Source organism: Pelobates fuscus, chromosome 3 (genome assembly GCF_036172605.1).
Source record: "Pelobates fuscus isolate aPelFus1 chromosome 3, aPelFus1.pri, whole genome shotgun sequence".
Classification (NCBI taxonomy): domain Eukaryota; kingdom Metazoa; phylum Chordata; class Amphibia; order Anura; family Pelobatidae; genus Pelobates; species Pelobates fuscus.
In genome coordinates, this window is record NC_086319.1 from 31,614,697 (window position 1) to 31,635,224 (window position 20,528).

The 20,528-nt window shown below is 39.4% G+C and overlaps 1 protein-coding gene across 1 annotated transcript in view; it reads right to left on the bottom strand.

The window, feature by feature from the left end:
• Positions 1-11,159: 11,159 nt before the first annotated feature.
• Positions 11,160-20,528, bottom strand: part of MDFIC (MyoD family inhibitor domain containing) — a 128,999-nt gene continuing 119,630 nt past the window's right edge. Inside the window, exon 5 of the mRNA XM_063446872.1 lies at positions 11,160-13,150. Coding sequence (XP_063302942.1) covers positions 12,903-13,150 — 248 coding nt within the window. The 3' untranslated portion in view covers positions 11,160-12,902. The remainder of the gene's footprint in view (positions 13,151-20,528) is intronic.

The following is a 20,528-nucleotide window of genomic DNA, read 5'->3' on the forward strand; positions in this document are numbered from 1 at the left end:
TCTCTGCCAATTCGGGAGAAGACGGGAGTTTAGGCAGGGGAATGAAGTGTGCCATCTTAGTAAACCTGTCAACCACGGTGAGGATAACAGTCTGTCTTTTAGAGATAGGTAGATCGACAATAAAGTCCATGGCCAAACAGGACCATGGTTTTTCTGGAACCTCCAAGGGTTGCAGGAATCCACATGGAAGCGTATGGGGTTGTTTGGTTTTAGTACAAACTTCACATGCAGCGATGAACTCCTCAATATCCCTCCGTAAAGCAGGCCACCAGAAGTCCTTAGAGATCAATGCGTAAGTTTTGCGAATACCAGGATGTCCCGCCATCTTGCTATTATGTAAACACTGTAAAAGTTCCAGTTGAAGAGCAGGAGGAACAAAATGACGGGCCGCAGGAGTCTGTTTAGGTGCTAGATGTTGCAACTTAATGATCTCGGCCAGTAATGGAGAATTAATCCTGAGATTCGTATTAGCAATGATATTGCATTTCGGAACTATAGAAGAAAGAACTGGTTCAGGTACAGTAGAAGGTTCATATTGGCGAGATAAGGCATCGGCTTTAGAGTTTTTAGAACCAGGTCTGTAAGTCAGTACATAATTGAAGTGAGTCAGGAATAAGGACCAACGAGCTTGTCTAGAGGATAAGCGCTTAGCCTCCCCAATATAGGACAAGTTTTTGTGGTCCGTCAAAATCGTAATAGGGTGTAGGGTCCCCTCCAACAAATGTCTCCACTCCTTTAAGGCTTTAATGACTGCTAACAGTTCCCTTTCCCCGATGTCATATCTGCTCTCAGGCCCAGAAAATTTCTTAGAGAAGAAACCACAAGGGTGTAACGGTTTATCCACCCCTAACCTTTGAGACAGAACAGCCCCAACTGCTGTCTCAGAGGCATCGACCTCGAGCAAGAAAGGCAGAGTCGTATCAGGATGGACTAGAATGGGAGCCGAGGCAAAAAGTTCCTTGAGAGTCTTGAAAGCACCCAGAGCTTCCTTAGACCAGAACTTAGTATCAGCCCCTTGTTTGGTCATATTGGTAATAGGCGCAATGATAGAGGAGTATCCTTTAATGAAGCGCCTATAGTAGCTGGAAAAACCAATAAACCTTTGGATAGCCTTGAGTCCTTTGGGCAAGGGCCAGTCTAAAATAGATTGAAGTTTTACAGGATCCATTTTAAAACCCTCCCCAGAAATCACGTATCCAAGAAAGTCTACCTGAGACTGATCAAAACTGCACTTCTCCAATTTGCAATATAGACCATGTTGCAGCAGCTTGTGTAATACCTTTCTGACCTGTCTATGGTGAGTCTCAATCTCCTTAGAGTGTATTAGTATGTCGTCCAGGTAAACAATAACACAATCATGCTGAAACTCCCTAAGTACCTCATTAATCAAATCTTGAAATACTGCAGGAGCATTGCATAGTCCAAATGGCATAACAGTGTATTCGTAATGGCCATACCGGGTATTGAATGCCGTCATCCACTCGTGACCTTGCTGGATTCTCACCAAATTGTAAGCCCCTCTGAGATCTAACTTGGTGAAGATTTTGGAGCCCTTAAGACGATCAAATAACTCGGTAATCAGTGGGATAGGATAGGCATTTCTGACAGTTATTTTATTCAAGCCTCGGTAATCGATACAAGGTCTCAGCGTGCCATCCTTCTTCTTAATGAAAAAGAACCCAGCCCCGGCCGGAGAAGAAGACCTCCTGATGAATCCCTTTTCTAAATTCTCCCGAATATACTCCTCTAGAACCGAGTTTTCCTGAACAGACAAAGGATATACATGGCCCCTCGGAGGCATAGTGCCGGGTAGAAGCTTAATCTTACAGTCAAATGACCTGTGTGGAGGCAAAGAATCGGCATTCTTCTTGTCAAACACTGCCCTTAAGTCTAGGTAAAGGTCTGGTATTTGTCTTTCTGTGGACTGAGTAGGATTCTCCGGTATGTTAATATTAGCTAATGGAGAAACCTTGCACAAACACCGATCCTGGCAGCCCTGGCCCCACGAGAGTATCTCTCCTAACTCCCAATCGATAATAGGGTTATGTTTTTTCAACCATGGGTACCCCAGAACTATGGGAACGGAAGGAGACGAAATGAGCATAAGAGATAAATTCTCCACGTGTAGGATACCAACATTTAAATTAATTGGTATGGTCTCACGAAAGATAACAGGGTCTAGTAGTGGTCTACCATCTATGGCCTCAACGGCCAAAGGTGTCTCCCTTAGCTGGGATGGGAAATTGTTCTTACTAGCAAAGGCTTGGTCGATAAAATTCTCAGCAGCACCGGAATCTATCAATGCCATAGCCCTTACTACTTCCTTCCCCCAAGTTAAGGAAACTGGTAGCAGAAGCCTGTGATCTTTATAATCAGGAGTAGAGGACAAAATAGAAACACCCAAGGCCTGTCCTCTAGAGAGACTTAGGTGCGAGCGTTTCCCGGGCGGTTAGAACAGTTCGAGAGTAAATGACCCTTGGCTCCACAATACATACACAAACCCTCTCTTCTCCTGTGCTGTCTTTCCTCCTCAGAGAGGCGGGTATACCCTATCTGCATAGGTTCAGTAAGCAAAGATATTGTGGAGTCAGGACTTGGAACAGCGGGAGCTAACCTAAAAGAAGGTCTCTGGTTCCTCTCTCGAGTGTTCTGTCTCTCTCTTCGACGTTCATCTATACGAGAGATGAACGAAATTAAATCCTCTAAATTCTCAGGGAGTTCTCTGGTAGCAACCTCATCAAGGATTACATCAGATAGGCCATTCAAAAATACATCCATATACGCCTGCTCATTCCACTTGATTTCTGCCGCCAGAGACCTGAACTCTAGTGCATAATCCACCAGTGTTTGGTTCTCCTGTCTCAGGCGCAACAGTAATCTGGCTGCATTAACCTTTCTACCTGGAGGGTCAAATGTTCTTCTAAAAGCAGCTACAAATGCGTTATAGTTATAAACTAATGGATTATCGTTCTCCCATAGTGGGTTGGCCCATCTCAGAGCTTTCTCAATGAGTAGGGTGATAATAAATCCTACTTTTGCCCTATCTGTAGGATAAGAGCGAGGTTGCAATTCAAAGTGGATACTAATTTGGTTTAAAAAACCACGACACTTCTCAGGAGCCCCACCATAGCGTACTGGGGGGGTAATGTGAGAAGAAGCACCCACTGTGGCTACCTCTAGACCTGAACCGACAGGAGAAACAGGGGTAGTACGTATCTCCTCTGGTGGGTTATTGGCACAAGCTAATAGAGCCTGTAGCGCAAGCGCCATCTGATCCATTCTGTGATCCATGGCTTCAAACCTAGGATCAGGAGCAGCCAGCTGACTGTTTGTACTTGCAGGATCCATTGGCCCTGTCGTAATGTCAGGATCGGGACAGGGATCCAACACGCAGAGTACAAACAGTAGCCAGATACGTATACCGGACCTTAGAATGGCCGGACTAACGTAAGTAGTACAGTATAGAATGGTCAAAGACAAGCCGAGGTCGAGGGTAACAGAAGACAGGTAAGCGAGAGACAAGCCGAATCAAGGGTAACAGAGATAAGCAGAGTAAGGTAAACAAGCCGGGTCAAAACCAAAAGGGATAATAGAAAACACAAGCACTGAGTGACTAGAACAAGCTAGAACCACGACAGGGCAATGAGCTAATGAAAGAAGCTCTGTTAAATACCCTGTTTAGAGCAGTAACCACGCCTCCGAGGCGTCCTGATTGGTCCTGCAGCAATTGACTGACAGGTCGTTCCGGGGGAGTGTCCTGATGACTACTTCCTGCCTAGATGCTGTAAAAGGCAGTCACTCCCTCGCGGCCGGCCTAGCATGACCGGATAGACCGCGGGGAAGGGAGCCATCAGACCGTCTGGATGGAGGAACAGCTAAGTCTCTACCTCTTTCGGAGGTAGAGACCACAGGTACCCTGACACTTTGGTGGTGGAGTGGAGTTGCAGAAGGCTGCTGGTCTATGAGCCCTTTAAAGCTGGTCCAGTGGGTTTCCATGCCAATGATTATCCCGCAAAGAGTATGGACTGGTTTATACAGTTCTGCAAATTCAATGATGTCTGTTCTGGTGTGGAAGATGGAAGGTTATCATATCTCTAAGGACTTGCTCACCAAGTTCTATAATATGGTCCTCCAGACTCACTTCTTTGTTAAACATATAGTTTGCTGGGCCCTTACACTCTGCCTTTACCTCCTTTGCATGGGAGGTTGGATAGTTTAGTTTATTTATGTTTCTATGCCTCATTTTTATTATTTTTAGAATTTTTTACTTCATATCTCTAACTCAGGTGGAACTAAGTTGCTTCTGGACAGGATTCACTACCTTGTGCTGACAAGTGTTATTCAACTAGCCAAGTGAGCTAGGACCCAGGACTTGGGCAATTTTTTGTTCACCAGTACATACCATTAGATCTTCATCTTTCCTGCTCAATCCTTTTCCAAAGTCCAAGATCTTGCTACTGGAAGTTTGTGCGTGTGCCATATTCTCAAGCCATCATTTTAGATCTAGGCTGATTTTTCTCTCCCATTGCTCCTCACTCTTCTGTCAATCCTTACATTGGCTTTCTGTACCCTATAGAGTCAATTCAAAATACTAACCTTTACATATAACACCTTAAACAGCTCTAGCCCTCGTTACATTTCTTCACTAATTCGTATGCCCATTCCCAGTCTCTATGTTCTGCCAATGACCATCTCCTGTCTTGCTATTCGTACCCCTACTGCTCACTCAGGCTTTCAGGACTTCTCAAGGGTGGCTCTGTTCCTTTAAAACAGCCTACCACCCCAATCAGACTCCTCACTAGTCTTCAATCATTTAAGAAGTCCCTCAAAGCTTATCTCTTCAGGAATGCTCATGACCATCAAAAGTAACTTCTGTTTCACAAACCTACCTCTTGCTCTCTCTTAAAGCATCACACTTAGTATTTCTAAATTTTATTGGTAAAAGAGCACCAGTTCATGAACATATATATATGCCTGTACATGTGCATAGTCTAGGGGGGAACACAGATGACCTCTTCCTTCTTCTGAATCTATCAACCAATATAAACCTCTTTGTTAAACAGAAAATAATATATTCTAGCCACTAATGCAACTGTAAATGTAGCAGCTGTAATTTTTACTAATTATGCCATACTCTTGACATAATCAACTTTATGGCCTTTTTAGTAAACATATTCCTAAATTTTGCAGAGCTGGTTCAGCGTTCAATTGATCATGTAACAATAGAGGTCCTGTGATTTAGCAACCAAGCAGATTTAATTTAGAAGCTTTCCCTTATTTTAGTTATATGCTTTGATTATACCAGTAGGCTCTCACGGGAAGGAGTTGGCAGTTGGCATTCTTAAACTATTGCTGCTGTGTACTTTAAAGTTAAGAAATTATTAGCAATTCCTCCACTGTGAAAGCACATCCACAGTAGCTTTAGTTTGTCATGCATATTTTAGGAAAGGGATACATGTATATTTATTATATTTAGACACTCTCCAGTATAAACATACATTCTGCTATTATTTTTAAGTTTCTTTTAGGTTTCATTAATCAAAAATTATATACTTTTTAGTTTTATTGTTATGTGAAACCATGGTGTTGCATAGTTATCTTAATTAAAAATATACAAATCTCCCACTAAATGTGCTCTTTAGTTACATTTTAAAATAATGTCTTACCGCTGCTAGTCATTTTTTGCCAATTTGTATCTTCTGGAATGTGTAACTGAAGTAATGGACTGCATATTGTGGTCAAACCACTATTTTAGATTTTGTAATGTATTTTGTAGTAGGGTACAGTATACATTTGGAGATTATGCAGAATCGTGAACATAATTGAAAACCCCCTAAAAACTAAAGAAAACTAATAAATAAAAAAACAGAATTGCATAACCTAGCCCCCACGATTTATTGTATATAAATGTTGTGCATGTATGACAGAATTGCTATTTATAATGAAAAAAACATGTACATTCTGTATTATCAAGTCTTACATTTATTCAGCTTTAACCCCTTAAGGACCAAACTTCTGGAATAAAAGGGAATCATGACATGTCACACATGTCATGTGTCCTTAAGGGGTTAAACTAAATTATGACATTTTAGTCTAGAAACAGCGACTCTTTTCAAAATCCTGCTATATATAGGCTTATATATAGCTTTATTAACAAATGTGCCTAGGCGTTAAAAAATGCTTGATGGAGTGAAGCCAACGTAAATGATCTAAGAGCGTTTTTAGGCAATAATTTTAAAATGTATATTAAAGAAACATGTTGATTTATTCTTATCTTCAAACACTCAGTAACCGAAATGTTCTTATAATATGTTTATACACACACATATATATATATATATATATATATATATATATATATATATATATATATATGATAATGTACGTGTTTTTAACACGTTGTATAATGCAGGGTTTAAAACCTATCATTATGGTTTGTATGTTAAGACTTTGCAAAGCTTGCTCAGACTAAAATATTGTTACTTACACCACTGCGATCATAGATTTCCAAAAATGAATGCTAGACTGTCCAGGTTATTTTGGAATAATTTGAGGAATATGGTAGAGTTCCAAGCTTTGGGCACACATCATCGTAGCAAAGGCTTGACATTTTAATTTATGTTGCAGGTTTTTATACTGAGCATTTTAATAAATGTTTTAATTAGAAACAGAATTAATTGCAGAAGCAAACTTCAATCCTTATTGGAACAGTCTTTGTATGTCTCTGGACAAATTTTAAATAACTAATTATTGTAATTTTTACATTGCTTTAAACACGGTCTTAAACATTCTGGCACTTTACTCTCCTTTTCTCCTTACAGCATAATTAGCTCCGATCCAAGATCCAGGTTTAAAGTACCTCCAAGCACCTTAACCACTATAATGTGCCAGAATTTGATTATTTGTGGTTCTTGTCTTTTTTTTTTAAGTTGTGTTGAGTGTAATATTTTTATTTTATTAAGCAAAATAGGTACATAATAAGGTAGATGTTTAAAAAGAACCAAGTTCATCAAGTTTAACCTGTAATTTCTTGACATATGATGAAGATTTGAGGACATCCATTTGGCAATGATGGAAACATACTTAAAGGGACACAACAGTCACCAAAACAATTTTAACTTGAAGCAGTTTCAGTGTATAGAATATGCCTCTGTTTCAAGTTTCACTGCTCAATTCACTACCATTTAGTAGTTTAATCACTTTGTTTCTATGTAGCCCTAGCCACACCTCCCCTGGCTGTAACTGACTCAATGAAAAAAATGGTTTCACTTTCAACCAGATGTAACTTACTTTAAAAGTTTGTATTTCCTGCTCTGAAAATTGAGCATTAATCACACCTAGTAGGCTCATTCATTCAGCAAGCTATGAAGAGAGCGGGGAAATGAGAAATTCTAAATTTAACAAAATTTGCAATAAAGGAAGAATAAAAATTAGATGACTCTTTACTGGTGTTTAGGAAGTGTTTAGGAAGGCTGTGTAACTCATGGGCAGGGAGGTGTGACTAGAGCTGCATAAATAAACTGATTAAGCTCATAAATGGCAGAGAATTGAGGAGTGAAACTGCAGGAGCATGAACTATACACCTAAACTGCTTCATTAAGCTAAAGTTATTTTGGTGACTATAGTGTCCCTTTATTAGTGTATTATTTTAACCCATTAAAGACCAGATGAAGGTCTATGCCCTCATGCAGTGCTGGGTATTAACACCCAGTGATGGCATAGACCAGCCTTCCCCAAACTCCGGCCCTCCAAATGTTGCTGAACTACAACTCTATTCTATGAATTAAATAAATAGGCTGAGAATCACGGGAGTTGTATTTCAGCAACATCTGGAGGGCCGGAGTTTGGGGAAGCTTGGCATAGACCATCATGCAATATAGGGTACCAGAAGAGATTAAATCCCTGCTAGTACCAAAAATAAATCGTTTTTGATACCTGAGGGTCCCCTCTGTTAGCTGGGGCCACAGTTACTTTAAATAGCACAGAACCAGATCACTTTAAATACCATGGCTGAGCAACTGCTGCAACCAGCCTGCTGCCTTCAATGATCAGAGATCAGACTGTGGAAAGGTGGGCATTTATACTCAAGGAAGTCAAGGAATTATGAGCTTGTATGGGCATGGTACTCTTCATCTACTGTTCCCCTATGTCAAACATGTGTTGTTAGAATTAAATGTTTGTCTTGTTTCCTATTGTACAGCGCTGCTGAATATGTTGATGCTACATAAATAATTGTAATTATAGGATTAGGCACTTTCTAGATATAATTCATGAAAGAGTGGAAAACATAAAAAATGCTCAATTATGTTATGGCACAATCTTGTCTTATATTATTGGGGGCTGGGTCAATAGTTTTGGGGCTATTACTAGCCTTTCACACAAAAACATATATAACTAACCTCTCACTCATACAAATTTAGCAAATCACTCTCATACACATAATGGGCCATTCACACTCACACACATAACTAGCCCATAATACCCTCCCCAGGGACGTATTTTCCGCGAGGCAAACAAGGCATTTGCCTTGTGCGGCAATTTCCAGGGGGCGGCAAAAAATGCTGCCCCCAAATGCCCAGGCAAATACCTTGTTTGCCTCATTTTATGGGAGCCCTTTGGGCTTCCCTGGGGCAGGCAGGCAGTTGTTTCACGGACAGGCGGCGAGGGAGCACTTTCCCTTGAGTTCTCTCTGCTCAGCTCCCTCGCGCGACCCGCGGTAATGCCGGGAGCTGTAATATGACGTCATATTCTGGCTCCCGGGATCACTCTGCAGCGCGCCAGCGAGCTCAGCAGAGAGCTTAAGGGAAAGTGCTCCCTCGCTGACAGCTTAATGTGGCTGCCTGCCCAGGAAAGAACTGCCTGCACATCCGGCCGACCGCCTCTCTGCCCAGCAACCCCAGTGGACCCCTGGTGAAAAATCCACCCAGCTGTCCCAAAAGTAGGGAGGCTGGGTGGATTTCAATTTAAATTTTTTTTATAATAATTGTGAGTTTGGGAAATGTGTGTGTGTCTGTCAGTAAGTGTGTGTCTGTCAGTGAATGTGTATGTGTCGGTCAGTCAGTGTGTATGTGTCGGTCAGTGAGTGCGTGCGTCTGCCAGTGAGTGCATGTGTCTGTCAGTGAGTGCGTGCGTCTGTCAGTGAGTGCATGTGTCTGTCAGTGAGTGCGTGCGTCTGTCAGTGAGTGCGTGAGTCTGTCAGTGAGAGCGTGCGTCTGTCAGTGAGAGCGTGCGTCTGCCAGTGAGAGCGTGCTTCTGCCAGTGAGAGCGTGCATCTCCCAGTGAGAGCATGCGTCTGCCAGTGAGAGCGTGCGTCTGTCAGTGTCTGTCCAAGTAATAGTGTATGTCTGTCTATCAGTGTGTCAAATCAGTGAGTGTGTGTCTGTCATTGTTTGTCAGTGTATATGAGAGTGTCTGTCTGTCAGTGAGTGAATGCATTTATCAGTGAGAGTGTGCCCGAGCAGCGCCCCTCCCCCCCAAGCGGGGGGGGGGGGGGTAGGGGGTGCCCGAGCACTGTCCTGCCTAGGGCCGCACAAATCCTAAATACACCACTGACCTTCCCCCATATATACATAGACACACTCATATATACACTTTACATTTAATTAAACATCCCTCTACTTCCCCTGTTGCTCACCTAAAATGAGATGAGAGCAGATCTATTTATCTGCAGTCCGCTACTAGGGTTTTGCTGGGATAAGGATATATCCTTTGTTCACCAGCAATAGAGGGAGCTTCAAGACTCCTTTGCAGGATCATGTCAGTTAAAGTGGTGAGAGGAAATGGCATGATATTCAGTATGTGCATGGGAATGCAAGGCACAAGGGATTCCAGAAGCTGTCTCTGAGATTGGAGATAGCTTGCAGACTATGGGGGACAATCTGTGAAGATCTTTGCATCTCTCATATAGGTAGACATGCTATTTATGACCCGTTAATGTATTGCCATGATGACCAGGCACCCGGATTTAGATTAGCAATGAAACATTAGGATATGCACACACAGACAAAAACACTATCAAACACATGCATTTACACACTTACACACTCACACACATATATATATATATATATATATATATATATTCCAGATACACTGTACACACACTGTAAGATAGACAGGCCCAAACACAGATAAACAGTACTACACAACTACACAGATATACTTTACCATGCACATACACACTTGCAAACACACACTTACACAAAGAGAAAGATATTTATGTATAGACTGGTCCCAAACATGCTACTGTGCCCCTACTTTTTTGCAGGAGGAAAGTGGCTTCCATCAGGTTTACCAGGGCCTCTGTTGTGGTTTTATGAGCTGGGTGGAAGTGATTTTCCACCAATTCCTCCCTGTACTGCCACAAAGAAAGACAACGAGGGCAGACAGCACAGCCCTGACAAGGTTCCTAGTTTCTCAGTGATTTCATTTCATGTTCAGACAATTTTATATCGCCAAATGGACTTAATAGCATTACAGGGCCTCATATGAGCCCAGTGCTCGACTGGGCCTCTGAACGGACTACCCACTTTACTTCCTGATGGAGGCCATGTCCATAGGCAAAAGCATCACTAAATGTTACTTTAATTCTTTAATTACATCAAGCAATAAGATAATTTTTCTTTGCTATTGTATTTGTATTAATTGGATATGAAACAATCAAATGTAAATTGCATAATTGGGGTCACCCTTTTTCCTCCTAGCTTCATACCCATACTTTTCTAAGTTGGCAGTGACATGACAAAATCATGAACACGAAAATCAATTAGGATTACGTCTGTTGGTAACGTGAAAAGTTGTTCCAGGTTGCTAAGTATGCAAAATTATCATTATATAATTAAATGAATATATAATGTGAAATATATATCTTTTGTTTGAATCACATAAGTGCTTTCATATGCATTTTAATTACAAGTGAGTCATTCAGTAGTTTGTCTATCTTGAAAAAGATCCTTTTCCCCCCATTTGTGTGTGTACATGGCAATGAGTCATTGCAGCTGGAAGCAGCCAGGAGGGTGTAACAGGAACACACAGAAGCAGTGTCTGTTTGAAATATCATTCCGTGTAGCGGCAGCAATGTTTTACTAAAAGTAAAATCATCAACACAAAGTGCTCAAAAAATTTAAAATAATTTTCTTTATTTTTAAAATAATGTTTAGTATAAATCCAGTTAAAATTAGGAAACAAATCCTCATTGTAAGACCTCTGTAAATAGTGTCTGGTGCTATTATATATAAACAGTAATTAAAACAACATAAAACAAAAATAACCATGAGCACTGCTAAGAGTCCAGCTGACCCACATAAAAAAAAAACAAAAAAAAAACCTTTTAGGGACCAACACAGCAAAGTGCTTGCTAATCTTGCAATAAAAGGGTTACAATAGAGATTTCACATTGTCAACTCAAATACTATTTCTGCCCGATTCTATAAAATAAGGCACCAATGTATTTTATCTTAAGCACCTCATCCAGAAAAAATATAAATATGATTTTTTTTGTAACATACATTTTTATTCTCTGCTACAGAGATAAATATTACACACTTGCTAATAATTCTAGTGCAGAATAAGTAGCATGGAATTATATAATTAAATTGCTAGAAATAGATCACTCAGTCACAAATAATTATTACTGAATAAATGTAACAGCTCATGATGGAAGGAATGCTTGAATCTAAATGAGTATACAGTTAGTACTGTTATTTAGCATAGTTTTAAAATAGATGCTTGGGGACACATTACAAAATAGTCTGAAAACTAAAGGATATTTCAACTGTTCCTCTAATATATGCAAACATTTCTAATTGCACAAAAGATTACTAGCAATGCACTATTTGTCCTCTTTAGTACCAATACGACAAAAACTAACAAAACAAAAATAAGAAAATGATAAGTGCTCTTCTCGAGCATTTCTAAAAAAATATGTTTAAAAATAACACAAAAAACTATTTGATAACACTTTTTAGATTTATATGGTTTCGGTCTATAGTTCCATTATAAAGGAACATATAAAGAAGGAAATGTCCATAAATCTGCATTAGCCAGTAAGATGCATATATGCTTTAAGTGACTATTTTAAAAGACAATGTTATAGCTTATAGCATATTTATAAGATGTAGAAACCAAGTAAGAGCTTTATGTAGGTGTGTTTCCCAGTCCAATCATTTTTCTCACGCCCTTCGTTGTTCACAATTGTTGAAAAAAACATGAAATCAACATAGAAATTGCAGAATCCTGGACGAATATCAATATGGGAACCACTCCCAGATATAACGGAAAATAACAATGCTCTGTAGAGTACAGGTTGGGCTAGTTATATCTGGAAAAAACAGTACCTGCTTAATTCAAGTCAGATGGCACAGGAAACAATTAAGGAGATGTCCCTCAAAGACATTTTTATTTAAGGCATCATTTAACTAAAATGTATAAATATATATACAGAGAGAGAGAATGGATTCCTATGTAATTATTTAAGGATACAAATAATGATTGATTATTTTTGTCTTTTCTCTCTCTCTATATATGTATATATCTTATTTAAGATGTACAATTAATTTGTCCTTGTCGTTTACATCCTAAAAAAAAAAAAAGATTGACTATGTTCACAAAAGCTTATGTTAAGAAAAAAATAGGTCACGTAATTAAGCGTAGAATTTCAACCAAACAGTTGTCTATAAATATTTACATTTGCATACTCTTTGATTACCCTTGAGGTGCATGGCAAACCAGTAGATGAATCTGTTCAACTGAAGTATTATTTTTACGGAGTTCGGTTATTTTGTCTTATACTAAATATCCAGTAAAAATAGAACAAAAACAGGTAGCAGTGCAAATTGTGTATGTTTCTTTTATACATAAAAAAAAAAACTCCAGTTGTGAAACAAACAAGCCAATTTGAGGTTTCATGATGGAAAACAGATTCCGCAGCATTCCATGCAAATTTCCAAGCAGTCTGAAGATTCACAGCAAGCATCCATTATACCACAATCCATATCACAAGGGCAGTTACAGTCATCTCCAAGCTCCTCTCCACAGCAACAGCAGCATGCTTCGGAAGTGCAGATCCCACAAGTTGCCTGTCCCAGTACCATGTTACAGAGTGTGACAAACTCACAAAATAAGCAGGCAAGGATACAGTGAACACAGCAATCTTCAATAATATGTTCAGCGCAGAAGGGGTCGGCACAGGTAGATCACATGAAACAAATAGAAAAAGAAAATTTAGTTCCTTTTCAAGATATCAAGAACAAACTCACAAACAAAAAATGGTCAAACTATAAATTGTTAGAGGGACACTATAGTCACCAAAACAACTTTAGCTTAATGAAACAGTTTTGGTGTTTAGATTATGTCCCTGCAGTCTCAATGCTCAATTATCTGCCATTTAGGAGTTAATTCACTTTGTTTATGAACCCTAGTCACACTTCCCTGCATGCGACTTGCACAGCCTTCCCAAACACTTCCTGTAAAGAGTCATCTAATGTTTATCCTTCCTTTATTGCAAGTTCTATTTAATTTAGATTGTCTTATCCCCTGATATATTAATAGCTTGCTAGACCCTGCAAGAGTCTCCTGTATGTAGTTAAAGTTCAATTTATAGAGCAAGAGATACCATTGTTTAAGGTAAATTATATCTGATTGAAAGTGAAACCAATTTTTGTTTCATGCAGGCTGTGTCAATCAGAGCCATGGGAGGTGTGGCAAGTGAAAAAAAGTGATTTAACTCCTAAATGACAGTGAATTGAACAGTGAAACCGGAGAGGCATGAATTATACACTAAAACTGCTTCATTAAGCTAAAGTTGTTAGGTGACTATAGTGTTCCTTTAAAGTCTTAAATCATAACAAAGTTTAAATGAACACTAGAAAGTGTTAATATTAGTCAAATACAAACATACAAAACAGGTTAAACAATGTTATTATTAAAATGTTTATTTCATTGTTATATTGTAATAAAATAAGTTAGTATGAACAAAACATATTTTAGCACACTATACCTAAAAAACATATGGGCAACTTAAAATTAAAACTGTAATTTGGTATACTTTTACACTATCAATACAAAATATGTTTTCCAGTTTACAAAGTTCTACTCCCTGCCTCCCAATAGCTCCAATTTATGTGGGACTGTCCCTCTGTCACTGGTTAGCCCCCTTGAGTCACGATCCTGGGACTACCAATGTTGGGAGGTACTATACAAAATGTACAATTACTGTATGTGTGCTTTGTCAGATTTTCCGCGCTTTATTGTTTATGTAATTGTGCAACAAAAATAAAAAAAATAAAAATACGAAAAATTGCTTAACATTTTCCTACTAAAGAGTTTTGGTTGAGTTATCTTCTGCATTGGGCATCAGTGTCTTAAAGCAGCAGTATCATCAGAAATATTATTTATACCATCCAATTTTCAAATCCGTTCAGGACTATTTATAGTATAGAAAATTAAATCCAAACTGAAGTCTCTTTTGGATTAGGAAGCATTCTGTGTCATTAGTGATTTTTTTTCTCCAAAGCTAATCTACCAACATATCAAGAGAGGAACTAAATTAACCCCTTAACCCCTTAAGGACCAAACTTCTGGAATAAAATGGAATAATGACGTGTCACACACGTCATGTGTCCTTAAGGGGTTAAGGACACATGACGTGTGTGACACGTCATGATTCCCTTTTATTCCAGAAGTTTGGTCCTTAAGGGGTTAAAGACAGCTGCAAACAATGGCTGCTGCCAGGGAGACCTGTGTGTGTGTGTAACGGTGCAAACCCTAGACCTAACACCAGCTGTAGCTCTAACCCTAAATAAAATCAGGTAACAGAAAAGATCATTAAAGGACCACTATAGTCCCAGGAAAACAAACTAGGGTCCCACTCCCGCTGAAGGGGGTGGAAGGGGTTTAAACTCTTACCTTTCTCCAGTGCCAGGCTCCATCGTCGCTGGGGACTCTCCTCCTCCTTCTGATGCCATCGGCTGAATGCGCATGCACGGCAAGAGCCGCGCGCGCATTCAGCCAGTCCATAGGAAAGCATTCTCAATGCTTTCCTATGGACGCTGGTGTCTTCTCACTGTGAAAATCCCAGTTAGAAGCGCGGAAGCGCCTCTAGCGGCTGTCAATGAGACAGCCACTAGAGGCTGGATTAACCCATATGTAAACTGCTATGTTTACAGCAGGCAGGGCTAACCCTAGAGGGACCTGGCACCCAGACCACTTAATTGAGCTAAAGTGGTCTGGGTGCCTATAGTGGTCCTTTAATAGTGATTTGTTTTATAAAGGACAACTCCACACCCATAGCGCACTTCAGCTTGCTGAATTGCTACATGGAGTTTCTTTTTAAAATCCCCATTTATAAAAAGTTCCAATTTCTTTGTGAAATTAGCACTTTTATATGTCAAAATAGAAACGCCTCCCTAGCTGTCAAGCAAATAGCTGTGGAGATTCACTCAGGCACCTTCAAATAGTGCGCATCTGCCTTCCAATATGGTCGTCAAGAACGGCTGGGGGACCGGCAGGAGGGGAAGCGCATGCATATTAAAATATGCATGCAAGTATTCTTGGTGGTATATCTATAAAACTGGGGGGAGAGTCCTTGTTTTTACTTTTTTCAAGTTTGGAGGAGTGGTCCTTTAAGGTGAAATACTTAAACTGTATATGTTAGAGTTTGCAACATATGTATGCAATCGCTGTAGTTGCTATGGTAATGGTAATAGGAATATGGTAAATAAAATCGCTGTAGTTGCTATGGTAATATAGGAATCAAGTGACTAGCATCACTCCATTCGGCCACCAGCATGCTGCCGGTGAAGGCAGTGTATTAGCGTTGTATATATATAAATATATTTACACACTGTGAATGTTGAGAAAGTGCCTAAAGCTCTTCAGCAGCCATCTTATTCTTATATTAACCTTGTTTGCCCTCTGTATGACGTTGTGTGCTTGAAGGGTTAAGTATGAACATGTCTATGCTCATTACTCCATGTAGTTTTATAAGAAACTGGTTGATCTATTCAATGATCATAATGGAAACAGGTAAAGGTGGGTCATCACCTTAGAGTGAATGGTCAGAAGTGATTGATTCGGAAGTAGACTGAACTGACCATAGCAGGATGAGCAGGTTTAGAAGCAACCAATTACAGGTTACTGTGTTTTTATGGCATACATCAAGATACTGATCTTTTGTCACTATGCTGTTTCTGGCAAGTAAACCGGGTTGTTTAACTGTATATGTTATGTGTTTTTCATATAGAACAGGAATCTCTGCTTATTAACCCCTTAAGGACACATGACATGTGTGACATGTCATGATTCCCTTTTATTCCAGAAGTTTGGTCCTTAAGGGGTTAAACTCTTGTGTGAAGAACCTGTGTTTTACATTATTGAGCATTTCACAACATACAGCGGTGAAGTAATCAATTTCTACCCTATCATAAAGAAAGAAGTAATGTCAGTTAATATCAGGTATATTCACTAAACGGGATATTGTCAGGAATTGACTAGATCATTTAACATTTTAGACCAAATTGGAATAATTACCCAGCTTAGTTATCTTCCCAGATCATCTACTGTCCTAAAATTTTCCATTTAGCAGATAATTTCTAACAATTTTTGATTCAGAGACCAGCCTCGTTAATCTTACGTACTGCTACTGGTAACAGGCCTCAGAATTTCCAATCACTCACTAGCCATTGGCGAGTGAAAATTCATCCATGGCAAGCAGGAATTAACCCCGGATGAGTCTACCATTTACTATCTGGGCTTGAAGTAAAGATTCACTTTTAGGCCTGCCTAGGAGCCCTGCTGTTGGTTTTGGGAAATCTCAAATTAAATAAATAAAACAACATACAACTATACTGGCAGTATTATTGAAAGAGCAATTGCAACTTGGTTCTGATGAGACTTTTGAAAAAGGTTAATATTTCTGTAGAAAACAGGAATTGCAGAAGGAAATTGAAATGTTACATTTTGGAGAAATAACAGCTGGATGTGTTTTCCTATTTTGATTTTATGTAAAGGAAATTGACACACTAGGGAATGTTTCCTGTATAGCTATGTCAACAGCCTAGCAAATGTGCATCATTGTAGACTTCAGTCGAATGTACACTTCACCTATAAAAAATTTTTTTAATCCTTATTAAACATTTTTTGTACAATTGACTGATTATTGTCAAAGCATAAGCCACACGATTTATCAAAGGACTAAAAATAGGGCCGGATTAAGAGCCCAGTGGGCCTGGTGCTGACAATTATGATATGCCTTATTACAGAATCATATTGACAAAAAACACTAAAACCATCATACCTCCCAAGTGTCCTGTATCTGGTGGAGGTGGTGCCAGAAAGAAACTCACAGGACGCATTTATAAGAATACACATACCCTGTGCTAATATATCGCTTTCATCTCCCAACCAAATCCAGACCCCCGACATCGGCATTCTGATGTCAGTGGGAGAGATAAAAGGGGGTGGGCCAGTCACTGGCATTGCCTAAAGGGGTGGATCCACTTGGAATGGGGGCAGGTCTTTCTGTAGAAGTAGAAGGTCAGCATGGTGTAAATGCATGGTATGCTGCCTGCCAAGTCCACAGGCCGACAAACTAATGTGGACTATGCAGACAACGCTGTTTCAGCACCCTGAGCTTGGTACAAATGTATCTAATGATGCGCTCGTTCTACACTTTCTGAGTACAGTTCTCTGGGGTCCCTCAGCACTCACTTGTCCACTCCCCCCCTTCTTACTAGCAGGCAGAGGCTCCTGGTATGCAGTCTGGGACAGAGAAAATGGATGTAGTGAGTGTTGAATTAAGGGGACATGCCACACTGTTAGAGAGACCGAAGTAGCAAGATCATTTGCAAAGTGTGCAAAGTCAGCTTCACCTTAAGTAATTTATAATGAGCCAGTCAACACTAGTTTTGTTCCTCTACATCCTCCTAAGTTCACATACTTAATTTCCTCTATACAACGCAAGATAGCAAAGCAATGTGAAAAGCAGTTAAAGTTGTTTGTTTTTTTAATCAATGGACCTATTCTGTGGGCATGGGCCTGGAGCTACAGTCCTATCCTGACTAAAAGTATTACAATTAGGTGAATACATATTTTTCATCTTAAAAAGACATGTAAATTATTTTAACCACAACCCTTTTTGAATTCTTTATTTACTAATTCATTTTGCAAATAACAATGTAACAATAAATTAATATGAGCGGAAAAAAATACTTAGTACTTTTAAAGTACATAAAGTACACACGTTTAACCACATCCCTTTAAGGGAAAATCCATTTAAAGGATCACTACAGGGTCAGGAACACAAACATGTATTCCTGACCCTATAGTGTTAACACCACCATCTAGCCCCCTGGGCCCCTCATGCCTCCATAAATATAGTAAAAATCTTACTTGTATTCAAGTAGAAGCTGTAACTCTGCATGCTGTTTCCCTCAGAAAAACAAGCAGTCTGCTGACATCATCAGAAGTGGTGGCCTGATCCAATCACAGTGCTTCCCCATAGGATTGGCTGAGACTGACAAAGAGGCAGATCAGGGGCAGAGCCAGCATGATTCAAGCACAGCCCTGGCCAATCAGCATCTCCACATAGAGATGAATTGAATCAATGAATCTCTATGAGGAAAGTTCAGTGTCTGCATGCAGACGGAGGAGATACTGAATGTTTGGATGCCTTTTAGGCAGCCATGACCAAGGAAGGATCTCTAACAGCTATCTGAGGAGTGGCCAGTGAAGTTATCACTAGGCTGTAATATAAACACTGCATTTTCTCTGAAAAGACTGTGTTTACAGCAAAAAGCCTGAAGGTAATGATTCTACTCATCAGAACAAATTCAAAAAGCTGTGGTTGTTCTGGTGACTCTAGTGTCCCTTTAAGAAGTGAGTGTTTGGGAGGAGCAATTTAATTCAACTTCAACAAAAGTTGGGCTATGGTCTTTTAAATTGACCTTTACAGTCTTCTTGATGCTGGTTGTCTGTAAAGTATGGGTCCATATTGGTTGGCATAGCAGAATTACCTAGAACCACTTTTTAATTAATATCAAAGACATTGCAGGAAGTTCTTAATATTTTGGTTATTTCTGCACTAGGGTCAGGTAAAAGTAGCATTTGGAATGCCTTCAGTATACATTTCTAAACAGCTGTTTAAAGAGAAATGTAGAGAGACAGCAAAACACCTGTTCTAGAAATGGTAGGTTTTGCAGTGATGACGGTATAGTCGAAGCCTGAGATTTGTATCAAACTAATATAAGCAAATAAAGCAGTGCATCCTGGGAGGATTTCAAAACTGGACTTCTTTGACACAGTTTCTCCATCTGTGATAAGTGTACCACATGGGGTTCTATTCAATTGATAAGGAAGTAATTCAGCACCAGCGGAATTTTTAATTAATTACATTTGTTAGGAAATGTTGAAACACAGGCTACTTAATGAATAAAAGCTTGACATTATGAGTACTTGGCCTGACAAATCTCTTACTAGTATTACTAGTTTAGAACAGGCTGGAAATCCATGTTCTACAACTTCCAACAGTGCAGATTGTCAGAATCTACTTAATGAGCACAGGTAGATCTGTCATATTTAGACATTGACTGATCTGCCTGTAAGATAAAGCATTGCAACTCGGGTACTGGAAGTGCTCCATGCCAGTTCAGACACCAACTAAGTCACAACGATTCACGACAAAGATTGATTTTGAGTCAGAACTGTCAAACTGCATTCCGACAGAGCCAAAACAAGCTTTAAGAACACTACTGTTAACTGACATGAAGGACTCTTGGTTTTGACTTTGATTGGGAAAATTCTGTTATATTCCGTTAACCTCTTCATTTCCATTTTTTTTTTTTTTTTTTTTGCAAAAAAGAAAATGACCACCAGAATATATATATATATATTCATGTTGGGAGTGCATTTTCAAGGCAATAAATATATTAAAATATAAATGTGTATAACATAACAGTATAATAAAGCTAAACATGATAAAACAAAGTTTTTGTATTAGTAGCAGTTTGACATATATCATTCTATTGTAATATTTACTACAGGCCTCTCCATTTGAGAGGTGTCACAAATTCACCCCCTTTCTATATATTTGCAAGAACTGACGCATTGTCCTCTCTCATTTACCCAACATGCACAGAGTTGCAAAACGCTGAACACAGAAAGATCGTAGCTGAATATTACTGGATCTCCAGCAGTTGTTCGAGAGTTGATCACAGACAGAGTACCAATTTGCGTTTACTGCAATGCTGGAGATCCCACTGGTAGACACACCACAGTGAGTAATTCAGCAGCCACTTAAGCCCAGAAAACAGAGTTTCTCTGAATCCAGTATTCAGGCAGAAGATCATATTCACAGCACGGCACCTCCAGTTCATGTACAGTAACGGCATATGTTGTTTACAAATGTGCCAATCATATGTACAAATGCATCTGCCATGTAAAAATGGAATGATTTCAGTTTCCACTGAATTCGGTTTAGTATAGATGTCGTGCTAGACACATTGCTACAAAATATTTTGTTTTAATGCCACTGC